The 15,544-nt window shown below is 35.0% G+C and overlaps 1 protein-coding gene across 2 annotated transcripts in view; it reads left to right on the top strand.

Annotated features, from left to right (window-relative positions):
• The window catches only part of LOC306846542 (adhesion G protein-coupled receptor L2-like), a 135,189-nt gene that overhangs the window by 96,553 nt on the left and 23,092 nt on the right, over window positions 1-15,544 (top strand). The window contains exons 16-20 of one of the 2 annotated variants that reach the window (XM_079379989.1): window positions 3,981-4,072; window positions 6,533-6,701; window positions 9,923-10,051; window positions 11,492-11,588; window positions 13,653-13,781. In XM_079379989.1, the coding sequence (XP_079236115.1) occupies window positions 3,981-4,072; window positions 6,533-6,701; window positions 9,923-10,051; window positions 11,492-11,588; window positions 13,653-13,781 (616 nt within the window). The remainder of the gene's footprint in view (window positions 1-3,980; window positions 4,073-6,532; window positions 6,702-9,922; window positions 10,052-11,491; window positions 11,589-13,652; window positions 13,782-15,544) is intronic. The other variant, XM_079379988.1, reaches the window with a different exon arrangement.

Here is a 15,544-nt window from a genome sequence, read left to right on the forward strand (position 1 = left end):
ATAACCAAAGTGCGCTTGAGCTTGAGGTCACAAAATAATTCCTTCAGGATTTTCTGATAGAGTGCAGAATTCATGGCTCCATCAATTATGGCAAGTCATCCAGTTCCTGAAGCTGCAAAGGGATTCTTGATTCAACAGATCTGGCAGTAATCAGGCTTGGGTTTGTCTAGTGAAAATTAACTCCGCTTTCTAAAATGTGGTTAATCACAGTTCTGTCATGATTTAACAGGAGGGGGCAATTAATTTTTCACGTAGGGCCAGGTAGGTTTGGACAGGTTTTTTTTAAAAATAACCTTAATAAATTAAATTATCATTTAAAAACTGCATTTTGTATTTACTTGCATTATCTCTGTGTAGCATTAAAATTAGTTTGATGATCTGAATCTTTTAAGTGTGACAAATATGCAAAGAAAATAAAAACAGGAAGGGGGAAAACTGTACTGTAATTCACGGCAATGTAATTCATAATCAAAATAACTTTTAACAGTACAGTGTGGTGCTAGCAATACCAAGAGAACAATAAATCTGATTCACAGGGAAAGCATGTACTGATAAAATATGCACGTTTAATATTTTCATCTGAATAGAAGTCAAAATTGCATTGTTGAGGGGGAAAACACTGATAAATCACATCGGTTGTAGAGTTATGTTGTACAATACAAGAATGAAGAATATGAGTATACATATTAGAGTGGCATTCATTAGAAATATCATTTATTACAAACACCAAGGCTAAACAAATTTAAAGTGAACAGAATAACTGGTGTCTAGGAAATGCGCTAAATAAACTTCACATGCCTTACCTTGCCTAAGAAAAACAAACCATTAAAGCCAAACCATGAAAACCACAAGAAAACATTTCTGTACAAACGCTCAGACCATTAATGTCTAATTCACCGACAAGTTATTTACTGAACTAGAAAAACATAATGATTTCTGCCGTTTTAACAAGCAAAAATATATCTGGTCTACTGTGTTTTTCTTTTTAATTGTTGGATTGGATGTGAAAATAAGGATTAAAAGTGAAAGAAAATGGTAAACTAAACGTCAATCTGAGCAGGGCTGCGTTTCCCGATAACGGTGTCTCTTAGCGCTCTACGAAGACTCTAAAGGTACACCTTAACTAGGGGTATACCTTTCCTAGGTGTGTTCCCCGAACTATACCTTAGGATGTTGCTTAAGGTACACCTTCTTACGTGCGATGTTAGCAGGTGCTGTCCATGGCGGTGGTGCTGAATAGGTTGATATCAATGGCTCGAGAATCGTTTGTTCACTATATACAGGAGCTCCTAGCGTTATAGAGTGGGTAAAGTAAGGGTCGTTTATATGATCATGTATATTATGAAGGCCTGGTCGAGCGCTGATGGGGTGGCGATGGGGACAAGTGTCCTGTCCACAAGGCCAATTACTTGCGGGACACCAGCAATGGCATGGGAGCCTTGATGTGCCTCCATCACTTCGTGCCTGGCTAAAGGCATACATATATAAATGGTGGCGTGACGGAGCAGGATGTTTGTGGTTGAATGAACACACCTCCACACCGAGGTCTTACTCAACCCATATCCATCCCCAACCACCTCCAGAAAACTCCCAACAGCATAAAAACAGAGAGCCGCCAGCAGCTGAATTTGGGGCTTAGGGGGTAGCTCCGTCGAGTTTGTCTTGACGAAGTTGGACCAACAAGATGTAAAAGCTGCTGAATTTGCTCCCGTGGCAGGACAATTTTTTGTAGCATTTTATCTTCTGACATGGAAGCCAGCGGACTAAAGTTTTCTTTTATGAAATCGTGCACATACACTTACTGGCTCTGCGGACGCAGCCGTCTTTGATTTAGGACAACTATTCGCTGTCTCGCTGCCATATAGTTTGACCAAACTCCCCATTGCATTCATTCCCTTTAAATAGACTCCTAATTATGTGCTTCCTAATGGTTTGCCAGCCGATGTGCCGTTTTATATAATTTTATAATGGAAAAACTAACAACCATCAGTATTATGACATTTTTATTTTTTCTTCAATTAATTGAACACTGGGTGTATTACAACGTTAGATTTGTAATATTTATGTGGTTCTGCACTTTGTCTGGCCACAGAATTACAATCGTATCGACTGAAATGTGAACAGCGCCACTAGCGGAGTGAACTGTGAACAGCGCCAAGATATAGCTAAGAGTGGTCCCGACCAACCTTACGAAAGAATGACTTACAGAAGGTATACTTAACTAAGAATGTTTCTGGAAACACGTATTAACGATAAGGTACAGCTTAAGAACGATGTAGCGTTAAGAATGTTTCGGGAAACGCAGCCCAGGTCCCATGCAGAAAAGGGTGAGACATGACTGAAGCACGAGATATACCATGTAGTCCAGGGGAACTTTGAATTTAAATGTTTCCATATTTGTTTTGTTGCTGAACTATTATTTATTTTGCAAACATGGCTTTTAATTGCATTGTAAAAGTTGCAGCATGTTTATGTGACATATTCTACAGTAAGTAAATAGCTTTGGATAAGTCAAATAGAAGTAGCAGACAAGTCTAAAGTACTGCCGAATGTAAATGCAAAGTATATATAGATTTAAACAAATAATTTGCAGTTGATCAAAATTGTATTGCTTGCTTGCTTTTTGTCTCCCCCAGTCCTACTCTTTAGGTAATTCTTTCTGTTTTTGAGCGGGTGCTCCTTATTTGAAAGGCTCTGAAAAATTGAGTTGAATTTTTTGGTGTTTACATGTGGTTTGTGTTGATGATCAACAAAGCAAAGAATTCAGTGCCTTTCTTTTCAAAAGGCATATTCTTTTTCTCTCTCTAGCTGCTTTCTGTATATGTATGTGTGTGTGTGTGTGTGTGTGTGCGCCTCTAAGAAATAAACCAGATGTGTGTTTTTCATTCTCTTGTATGCAAAGCTAAATGTGCTCACTTGTTTGTAATTTAGGTTTTCTCATTTTGGATTGAAGTCAAACACAATATACTAAGCTAACAACACGTGCTTTACTAACCTATACACAGTCAGTGCTTGAATGCTACATTTTCAGTATGTGACCCACATAGTTTTAAAAATATATAGTTTAAAAATACTTACTTTTAAGCCATTTTAGACTAGTGTTTTTGAGAATTTGTTAGAAAGTAAACTGTGTAGCGAGAGCTTCTAAAATCAGGATATTGTTGTTATATACAGGGGGAAATTTGGAAAGTCTGGGGACAAAATAACTTTTAACACGAGCTTCTTTTAATAGAGGTGCTCTATTCTTGTTCCACACATTTAATATAGATGATACTCATTTTTTGTTTCCTGAAGTATGTTTCTTTAAGAGGTCTTCTCTGGTCAGCCTGAATTACATTCCCATGTTCAGGGCGGTGAAGAAAAACACAAGCTCTTGCCAGCAAGCAGACATTTTCAGGGCCAAAGTTATGACTTACACTCGTCTGCGATGGCGCCTACGCGCAGTTTGTCTCCGATAATCTTTATGATCAGAATTAGGAACAAATGGTAGCACTTTATTTTCTGGGTGATAGTTAATATCAACGTTCTTACAAGCTTCTGTACTGACTTGAATCACATCTTCATCCTATTTTAATTGTCATGTTAAGAATTATTAAAAATAGAAAATTGTCAAGACCTTTTCAAATGGTCCATGCATAATGCCACAGTTTATAAGACGTCTTGGAAACTCCCAGCAGAGTTCATGCATTCTTGCATTTTGACGTTGACTCTGTCTGCTTTTTGAATTATTGAAGGCTATGCTTTGTAGTTCAGACCAGCCAACATAAAAGGTGCTTTATTTTTTATTTTTGAATTCCATTGATAGTCGTCTAATAGCCTGGTGATCACAGATCCCAAGAAAGATCATTGCACGGTGCTTTTAGGAATGTGAATGTAAATATGAAATGATGTTTGACAAATCTGCCATCTGAATGATGAATTGCAAACGTGATTTCCAAGGACTGTGTGGTCTTCTCAACATCTTTTATCTTTTCCGACAGCTCAATCTCATCTTTCTGGTGATGACTATGTACAAGATGGTAAAACACTCAACGTCTATGAAACCTGATTCCAGCCGACTGGAGAGCATACGGTAAGCTCGGTCTCCAATACTGTCGTACACACTTAGCAGCTGTGCAACTTTACGTTCTGACGTTTTCTTTCATGTTTAGAACTCAGCTATTTTGTTGTCGCAACTTATCATCTTGATTGGTTTATTCAAAGTGGCAAGATGCTAATAACAACAGCGTGGCCGTTGCATTTCACGAGGTAGAGGTTGCATCTGGAGCTGGACCTGTAAATACTAAAATACAGCTAATTGGGGTTTATGGGAATAATTACAGAAAACGTTAACTTTCCAAGCACCGTGTTATTAACTAATTCGTGTGCTTCCTGCAATGTGAGATCACAGTCCTTGGGAACTAAATGCATATTTCCAGATGGGCCGTACAATGATAAGCAAGATGTTTTATTGGACCCAAAGTCGTAATTACTTTTAAACTTGCATCTGGGGGCCGTGAAATCTCCTCTTGTCGTGTCCATTTGAAGGGATCGTCCGTTCAGGACATTTGAGCCACAGAAATAGTTGCTGGACTCTCTATTGGGAAAGAGTCCAGTGATACACTGCTGTGTGTGTATCTGGGTGGTCTATTCGTAGGAATGGCTTGAATTTATAAAAGTGTTTAGTGGTTTTTTTTATCAGTCTGCTTTGTAAATGAATGTCCTGTTCTCAAACAAATTATTATTTTGAGTAGGTTATCTTTAATGATTAATTTGTGTTTGTGTATTGGGAGTAAAACACAGCACATGAATGCAATAGCCAATCAGAGACAATTAATTGACTCACTGACGGAGAGGAAATAAGCTCAATAGCACTCAAATCAGCAGCGTTTTGCTCAGCATGACCTCACCGACTCAATGCAGTCATTATAATCAACAAGGATGTCAATGAGATTAATAAATGCATAAAACAGCTATAAACTAATTCAGAAACACACAAAGCTAATGCAATCTAACTTCTGTTAATTGACATTAAAGGGATAGTTCACCTAAAAATGTAAACTGCCATAATTTATTCACCCTCAAGTCGTTCCAAACCTGTATGAGTTTATTTCTTTGGCTGAACACAAAAGAAGATATTTAAAAGAATGTGGGTAACCAAGAAGTTCCTGGTACCCATTGACTTACATAGTATTTTATTCTATGCTAGGAAAGTCATAAATGAATGTGACCCTGGAGCACAAAAGCAGTTTTAAGTCGCTGGGGTATATTTGTAGCAATAGCCAAAAATACATAGCATGGGTCAAAATTATCGATTTTTCTTTTATGCCAAAAATCATTAGGATATTAAGTAAAGATCATGTTCCATGAAGATATTTTGTAAATTTCCTACTGTAAATATATCAAAACTGAATAGATTAGTAATATGCATTGCTAAGAACTTCATTTGAAAAACTTTAAAGGTGATTTTCTCAATATTTAGATTGTTTTGCTCCCTCAGATTCCAGATTTCCAAATAGTTGTATGTCAGCCAAATATTGTCCGATCATAACAAACCATACATCAATGGAAAGCTTATTTATTCAGCTTGTGACAAATATTGACACTTAAGATTGGTTTTGTGGTTCAGGGTCACAAATGATAACGGAGATGTAAAAATGTGTTTATCGACAGGCTGAGATTACTGAGAGTTTGGCACTTATAAACCGATATTGTATGATATTGCTCACAAAAGCAACCCAGGCTCATTGGAAATATGTGTTTGTGGCGACATTTCTGCTGCATGGATATTACGTACCTTGTAGCAGTTTCAAAGTGAAATGTCCAGTGAGTGGCATTAAAACATGCATTCAATACGTGACCTTGGCATGTTTTTATTACATTAGTACAGGCACATATTGCTGCATTTTTATTACGTTGTTTCTGGTACGTATTGTTCAGAATTCAAATGTCTGGTGAGTGTCGCTAAAAGATTAATGCTCTATCGTGTTGGAAAATAACAAACCCTGTACGCCAAACCCTATCCCAAACCTACCTGAGAGTGTTAACATTTACATTTACATCACATTTAGTCATTAAGCAGACGCTTTTATCCAAACAATTTACAAACGAGGACAATAGAAGCAATCAAAACCAACAAACCAAAGGTTTAATTTCTCTTACACACAGGCTTCAGCTCACAAGTGCAGTATCGTATCACAGAGGAAATCTGCTGAATTAGAAAACCCACACATATTAAGCTGCAGCATATGTGACACTAACATTCAACCGTATCAGTTTTCAAATCTCACAGCATTTTAAAATCGTTTTGGTCATAACTTAATATTCTGCAAGGAATTGTGTGAAAATGTGACTTTCTTAATAGAAACTCTGGCCCTGTAAACCATACGTTGTGAGCTTTACTGCCTCTAGTGTTCATTTCAACTGGAAACTGCAGTGATTCATACGTTTAGGTACATTTTTTAGTTGTGTAATGTAGGTAGAGTGAGCCTGGGTAGATATATTTAAAAAAGGCTATGAAATGTATGTATAACTGTAATCCTGTGGTTTTCAGGTCCTGGGTGTTTGGTGCTTTTGCATTGCTGTGTCTTGTTTGCCTGACGTGGTCCTTCAGCCTGTTTTTCTTGAACGACTCTTCAGTAATCATGGCGTACCTCTTCACTATCTTCAACACCTTACAAGGGATGTTCATCTTCATCTTCCACTGTCTTCTGCAGAAGAAGGTAAACCCAAGCCATACTGAAGGAATCGGTTTGTCCGACAAAACATTCTTTATTGGCTCATAATGCATTTTCTGGCTGCAAAGTTTATTTGTCGTATTTAATTAAACTCAAATCTTTTGAGCTTATGCCCGATGATTTTGTCGGGAGACAATTTCAAGGTTGTCTTTTTCAAATGCCTGTTTTAAGAGGCCCATCTGTGAGTGAAAGGTCGTTTAATTTACAGGCAAAGGCATTTCCTAAAGGATGTTTTCATAAAGTCGCTCACCTTCTCTTGCTCCAATTTAATGTGATTCACAGTGAGACAAAAAATTGGCCAGCCTTTGCTGATGATTATTTATCATATTTAATATGAATTATATTTTATTTATATTATATTTGAATCAGATGTCAGAAAGAGCTTTATTGCCAAGTATGTTCACACACGCATACACACACACGCATACACACACGCACACACGCATACACACACGCACACACACATGCACACACGCATACACACACGCATACACACACGCACACACGCATACACACATGCGCACACGCATACACACACACATGCACACACGCATACACACACGCATACACATACACACATGCGCACACGCATACACACAAACATACACACACGCATACACACACACATGCACACACGCATACACGCATACACACACACATACACACACACATACACACATGCGCACACGCATACACACAAACATACACACACGCATACACACACACATGCACACACGCATACACGCATACACACACGCATACACACACGCACACACACACGCACACACGCATACACACATGCGCACACGCACACACACACACGCGTACACACACACACGCGCACACACACACACGGTCATTTGTTTACACAAACACAAAATGCATTACATGTGAGGAGCTAGCTTTTAATTTAAATTAATATAAATGCATTACTGCTGTCAAACGATTCATCACGATTAATCGCATCCAAAATAAACGTTTTTGTTTACATTATATGTATGTGTACTGTGTGTATTATGTATATATAAATACACACATATTCAATATATATTTTGAAAATATTACATGTATATACATTTATATATCTATATTATTACATTTTATATTATAAATATAGTTAATATATAAACAACATATTTTTCTTAAATATATGCATGTGTGTATTTATTTATGCATAATAAATATACACAGTACACACACATGTATTATGTAAACAAAAGCTTTTATTTTGGATGCAATTAATTGCGATTAATCATTTGACTGCACTAATATATATACATAAAAATAACTTTTCAGGTCATTTAACACCATACATGAATAAAACAAAATGCAAATTAACACATGCACAATAGAGGATGCAAAAAACTCACCTTTACAGATATTAAAATAAACTGGAGAAGCAAGTTCAACTCTCTCATTTCAGCAAAAACATAAAAAAATGAAATAAAGATGTGATATTCAACTAATATAAAGACAGTAACACTTTAAGGACCCAATTTTCACTATTAATTTCTTGCTTATTAGCATGCATATTACTAGCATTGGCTGTTTATTAGTACTTATAAAGCACATATTAATGCCTTATTCTTCATGACCATATTCTAGACCCTTGATCCACCTCATACCTAAACTTAACAACTACCTTACTAACTATTAATAAACATCAAATTAGGAGTTATTTAGGCAAATGTCATAGTTAATACTGAGAATTGGTCCTTAAAATAAAGTTTGACCTTAAAGGCATTTGTTGTTTGTTTGAATTTTATAATCGAAGGCCAGCTGTGAAGATGCTAGTAAACAAAGTGAGATTAAATCCATAAAGTGTATTTGTATTACGCAACATATTTCATTATTGCAGGTATGCATGATGTTCTGTGTTTGTACTTCCTTCTGGGTTTTTATTCATTTCAAGGAATATTAAATCTTGTTTTTGTGCAAGTGAGATAAGCGAATAACATCTGTTGCAGAATCAGCATCTGTCTGTTTAAGCAGCACGTGGTGCATTTTTACCACCAGTTTAATCCAAATGAATCATTTCGAACTCACTCTCTTTTTTTTTAATCCGTACTTATCTTAAATGTAAATACAGCATGTCCACAAATTAATAAGATGAACTGTAATTCTGCAAGGCAAAAGTGTGAATATTTGAAGAATATTTTATGCAAACACCTTGCTAATAAAGGGTTATGCCTGTAGTTCAAAGGGTTCATAAATCTGCAAAAGTTTTACAGGAGTAATTTATGCTCAGATGTGGAGGACAAGTCTTCAGTGGCATATTCAGTGTGTTATTGCCACAAAAGGCTCAGATACAGTGTTGCCAACTAGCTTTCAGGGAAAGTTGCTAAAGGAAGGTTAATGACATTGTGACGTCATTGCATGATGACACAAAATGATCTCTACATCAAATCTCATCTATTTTAAGTGTTCATTTAGATTTGTTTGTAACAATGTTAATGCATAATATAAAAAAAAATAACTTTTATTTTTGAATGATTACAAATTGTTTATTAATTTTTTTTAGCTAGTAAACTAGTCAAACTACACATTCTGAACAATTATAGTGAACAAATTAGGGCAAAATCTAATATAAAGGAATTTTCTGTATTGATTTTTCACAGGCATTGTATTTTGTGTTGTTGGGTTACAGGGTAACAACGGAAAATGGATAATGTCCTGGAAAATTACTATACCTTTTCCATTTGTTTAGATATGTTTCTTACAGTGTACTAACTGATCAACAATCGCGTGTACAAGCTACTAACAAGGTGTATCATAAATGAACAATTATTCAATTATCATTATAACTAAGTTGAACAATTACAAATGGCATCTTTGGTTTTCTTCTTTTTGTGTCATTTAGATGGAAAATGTGTGCCTTTTTATTGTTAAAGTCACTTATCAAAAGTTGCTAAATTTGTTTCTAGGTGCTTTTGAAAGAAAAAGTTGCTTGGGTAGTCTGAAAAGTTAATAAGTTTAGCAACAAAATTGCTAAGTTGGCAACACTGCTGTGATATGTGACTAAAATATTATATCTAATTGGCCGTCACATTTCATTACCAGACTTTTAATAGGTAGTCGATTCAGTGCCTGATTAGAAAACCTACAAATGAGTTTTGATATACTGAATGTCTCCTAGCCTTTCCTTTGCTGTGAATAGTGTATTGTTTGTGGCTGTTAATGGAGCTGCTGTTGGATTGTGTCTTCAGGTGCGTAAAGAGTACAGCAAGTGTCTGCGGCAGTCTCAGTGCTGCACTGCTCTTCCCTCTGAAGGACCTCACGGCGCCAACAAATCCTCCGCCTCCAGGTCCACCGCTCGATATTCATCTGCTACACAGGTACATCTGAATGAACTTATGAAATCTGAATGTTTTCTCTTCTTTATTGATATGGTCTCTCTCTTGTCTGATTGTAAACAAGGTTTGCTCTTCGCTGTCTGGTCATGATTGATTCCCTTAAACGGACAAGTTAAAGAATCCATCATCTGTTTAGACAGCTCTGAGGAGCTTCCTGTTCATTTTGAGCCAGAAATGAACAATTCAGCGAGTCGTTAACTGAAGACTCGTCCCGAAGAGATCATTAAATCAGTGATTGTTGACATGAGCTGACAGCTGCTGTTGTATCGGTCACATTTGAGCCGCTTCAACAGATTCAGTGATAAGAATTAGCTCGCTCATGAATCAGAAATCGATTAGGTTCTTGAATGGATGTCTATTTACTCGCAGCTAAATAATGAATAACCATTTTTATGAAATGTAGTGCAGAGAAAAGTATGATATTATGTTTGGAAAGGGCACAACACAAACTCACCTTATATATATATATATATATATATATATATATGCACACACAGACACACACACACACACACACACACATATATATATATATATATATATATATATATATATATATATATATATATATATATATATATATAAGGTAAAAGCAAGTTTAATACTCAAATTTCAGCAAAAAGCATGAAAAATGAAGCACAGTCATATGTAAATTTTTATTTATTTATTTTTAAACAAACACGCTGGTAAATAAAGTGAGATTAAATCCATAATGTTTTCAAAATTATTAATTTAAAATTAACAATTTTTTTTTTTAAATAATTAAATAATATAGGTATATTATTTCATTCTTAACATGTTTCAATACATAACCAGATGGTCATCCACTTAGTATCTCAAAATGATGATTTATATAACTTTAAGCTCAAATAATAACTAAATAGTTTATTGTTTTAACAAAAATAAAGTTTCGTATTAAATCCTTCCACGATGTCTTAGTCCACAGATAAGTTCATTACTGTAACAGCATTTGCTTTTTTGTTGTTCTTGTTTTTTTTTTTCAAATTAAGTTAAATTAATTTTTATTTGTATGCATCTTTTTACAATACATTTGAGCAACTTTACAGACAATTAAACTGAAGAGTTCAACACAATTTTCTATTGTAGTCAACATTACACCACAAACAAACACCTCAAATAATTATTGATAGAGCTTAACCTGTACTGAAACTATATCTTTCCTTTAATACTAATAGTGTAATAATTTGGTACGTATTGAAGAATACTGTTTGCGCTTTCCATGGATTTTTATTGTAATTATCATGAGGGATTTATGGATTTGCAGCAGATGTGTTGTTTAGACGTTTTCTCTTGCCGTTTTTATTCCACATGTGGTGTTAATAGTACACTGCCAGTCTGTTAGCTGGTGCTGCATGAATATTAGCCGCATTAATCAGTGAACGTGTCTGTGTGTCGCTGCAGAGCCGCATCAGGAGGATGTGGAACGACACTGTGAGGAAACAGTCAGAGTCGTCCTTCATCTCCGGAGATATCAACAGCACTTCCACTCTAAACCAAGGTAACAGATCAAATGCTGGGCTCTCGCACACGCTACTCTGGGTTTATATGCTATGGGGGTTTTCTACTTGTTCCAGAGATGTTTATGTGAAAGTTATAATTATTTGATCTCCTTCTGTCTTCATTTAAATGAGCGTAAATAGTAACAAATTCTGTTTGCCTTGGGATGCATTCATTATTTATTTGTTTAATTATTAGTTGGTCAGCCTGTGGTCACAAAGTGCATTGAACAAACTCGGGATCTGTTTCAGTTTGATGAATTCAGACAAATTGAACCCAGTTTAAGTGATGCACTACACTCAATATACACAGGATATGAATCTTGTGAGTTAGTTTACGAGAGCATGTACAGGACAGCTTGACATTCATTTAGTCCTGAGCTGAGCATGGAAAAATGATGGACACATTTACACAGTACAGGAGATTATTAAGAAACTATGACCAATTTACACAGACTTACACGCTGAAGGAAGAAAATAAGATGAATCTAATATAAAAATAGCTCATAATAGGAATGCAAATAAAATAGTTTTATATAGATCCACAGCGAGAACGCGTTGTCTTATAAAAATAAATGTAAATGCCTTTATTGAAATTTTTTTAATTAATATATGAATTTAATTACTGTTATTTTGCAGACTTGGCAGCAGATAAAAGCATGCACAAAACATTCAAAGTGAACAATGCATGCAATTGCCACTGATTATTAAAAAAATGAACACTTTTATGCATTAAGACGTATTTTGCTCTTTCTCTCTAGCAACACGACAAGTAATGAAGATATATTTGGTGTACCAATGTCTCTTTTTTAAAACTTAGTGATATACAGTTGGTCCGTGGCATCCCATGATGCATTGCATTAATCCATCTTACTAGCCATTTTATCGATCTATAATATATATAAAGCACTGCTTTTTTTAGGTTTTCTCCATCATACACTACATACAGGTTTTAAACTCTTATATAGAAGCACATATCCGTAGTAGAACATGTGGCTCCAAATGCATAGCCAGATATTTTATTATTTCTTCTTTCATTTTCTTTTTTCTGTTGAAAGCCTGAGCTGAGCTGTTTGGTCTGTTCTGTTGCATCCGTGTGCAAATAGCCTAGTCTTTTTTCATTAGGACTCTACATGAAATATTCTTTTTTTCTTCTTTTCATTTAAAATTTACAAAAAATAATAATAACAACAAGAGAATGCAATTTATATACAGTGCAGGGAGAGGAAAAAGAAAGCCTTGAGGGCTTTTTTAAAGCCTCCACCTAAAAAAACAAAATAAAATTATAAAGAAAACTAAATTAACAGAGAAATTTATATAACTACATCCACAAAATAAATAAGCAATTATGTGTAAATGTATCAGCGTATGTTCATGCATACAGTATGTACACACATTGTAAAATGCATGCATCAGTGAAAAGTTGCATAGAAAGTTGCAAGAAAATATTGATTTTACACCTAAACAAACACTATAAAACTGGTCTTTGTCTTAGGTTAGAGAGCGACCAGGATGCTTTTATAAAAGATTCATTATTTAGGCTTTGCACGAGTGTTGCTGATCGAACGGTTAGACGTGACCGAGCGAGAGGAAGAGTGAGTTTGAGTCATACTAACGTAACATGCTCAGGTGTGATGCAGGACTAGTTTGCCTTACCCAGTGTGCTTTGGTACACTTAAAATTGGGAATTGATAGTAATAGTTTTCATGTAAAAGTGTTTTATATGAGAAGATTTAGCTGTGATCTGGCATCAGGACAGATGCATGCTGTAAACGGAGTCATATTTATAAATATTAGTGTCTGAAAGTCGAACGTCTTATCAGGTCTTGTGAGATAAGAGATATTTTTGTGTCCAAGTAAAACATTTGCTTGGTGGGCCATTCTGTTCACATATCTGAAATATGTGATCGGTCAACATTTTGTTCTTCTATCCACTTCTATTTCACACGCATAGCAATGTCATCTGAGTGGCTGTTTCCGTTCACTTTAGCAGTCGCACCAAACGTAATTCTGTTTTTCTGAACCTCTCTTGTTCACGCTCATTCTCCTCTTTATTTGTTCAACAGGAATGACGGGCAACTATCTGCTCACTAACCCTCTCCTCAGGCCTCACGACACTAACACCCGCTATAACAACCTTCTCGCTGAAACCATCGTCTGCAACACCGCTTCTCCTCCAGCTTTCCACTCTCCAGGTGCTTTATGGGGCAGGTCTCTTTCTGTCGTTTGGGAATTAACACAGGACAGAATCTGTAATGAAATTACTGCAGCCTTTCTCCCTTTCAGCTGCATGAATCTCTTGCTTTTTTATACCATTACCTCGAAATGATTAATTAACCCTTTTAATTCTTTTTGAGAATGATGGATTAGAAGAACTTTCCCAGATTTAATTTGTTGAGATAGCACAAGTATCCAAGTTGTCACTTCATACAACTTGTATTAATAATATAACTAAGCTGACCAAACTTTACATTTTAAGGTGGCACAAACACTTTTTATAAGTTCAAACAAAAGCAAAAGCATTTATTTATTTTTTCCTGCTGTATATTGTTCATGGGGATGCCTGTAATTATAGCATTATATCAGTGTTATCTATTATTTTAATTTCATTTTTAGCCTTATATTTTATTATCAGTGCTATCTATTCCTCTCATTTATTTATTTATTTATTTATTTGCAGACATAAAATGCATAACCCTAATCTCAATTTAATATATACATATTTTAATGAATCACCTAAAATTGAAGCATTTTCATTATATGGAAAAGAGCATACACTGAAAAAGAATGGTTTAGAAAATATTTTCACTCAGAAATTGAAAAAGCGACACATTAAATGTGAAATTTCAAAAGAACAAAGACTGAGATAGTATGCGCTTGTAACATGTACTCCAATAATCTTTGTTTTATATGCAAACAAACCATATTACCAAATCACACATTATAAAACTTTTTATTGTAATAATTTTTATATGGCCTTTTTTTCATTAATTTGAGTAGACTCAGTCAGCATTTGCCATTTTAAACTGTTATATATATATAAAAAAATCAACATTTTAAGCAACTTCAAGCATAAAAATATAGCTGCGAGCAGCGATGACGGGCCCAAGCCGCCAGTGCATACGCCACCCCGGTGGCATCGAAAAACGGTGCCCAGCGAGCACACACAATACAGTAACCCTCTGGCAGTTTGGTTTTAAGAGATACGGCAATTAAAGGGTTAATCCAAACCATCAACTCTGTGAAACACAGACACACAGAACAACATATAAAACTTTAAATTCTGTCAAAATATATTTTTCATTGGTAGTTGATGTTAGTTAATGCATTTACTAATGTTAACAAATGAGAAATTATTAGTTACCAAAGCTTTTAATGATTTATAAGCATTTTTCAATGATTTATTTTTCCATTAACAAACATGAATAATTTTTACTAACACAAATAAATAAAGTAAAAAATATATTGTTAATATTTAATGTTATTTGTGAATTAACCAATGTTAAAAAACAACATTATTTAACTGTTGTTAATTTACATCATTAATAATTATATACCATTTAATGGTGATCAATATTAAAAAAATTTAAAGTTTTATCTTTTGAGCATGACTATTTTTCTAATATTAAAAATATTTTGTTCATTGTTAGTTCATTGTAAGTTCATACTATCAATGAAGAATTAACATACTGTAAAACATATATTTTTCATTGTTAGTTCATGTTAATTAATGCATTCCCTACTGTTAACAAATGAGACTTCATTATAAAGTGTTATCAAAACCTGTAATGCTTTATAAGCATTTTTTAAGGATTTTATTGAGAAGTTTAAACAGACTCTCTCTCTCTCTCTCTCTCTCTCTCTCTCTCTATCTATCTCTCTCTCTCTCCCCCTCCACACTCACTGAACTCACACGGTCAGTCACTCACCCAGTCACCTACCGCACACATTAGAAGTA

This window comes from Barbus barbus, assembly GCF_936440315.1.
Source record: "Barbus barbus genome assembly, chromosome: 26".
Lineage (NCBI taxonomy): Eukaryota > Metazoa > Chordata > Actinopteri > Cypriniformes > Cyprinidae > Barbus > Barbus barbus.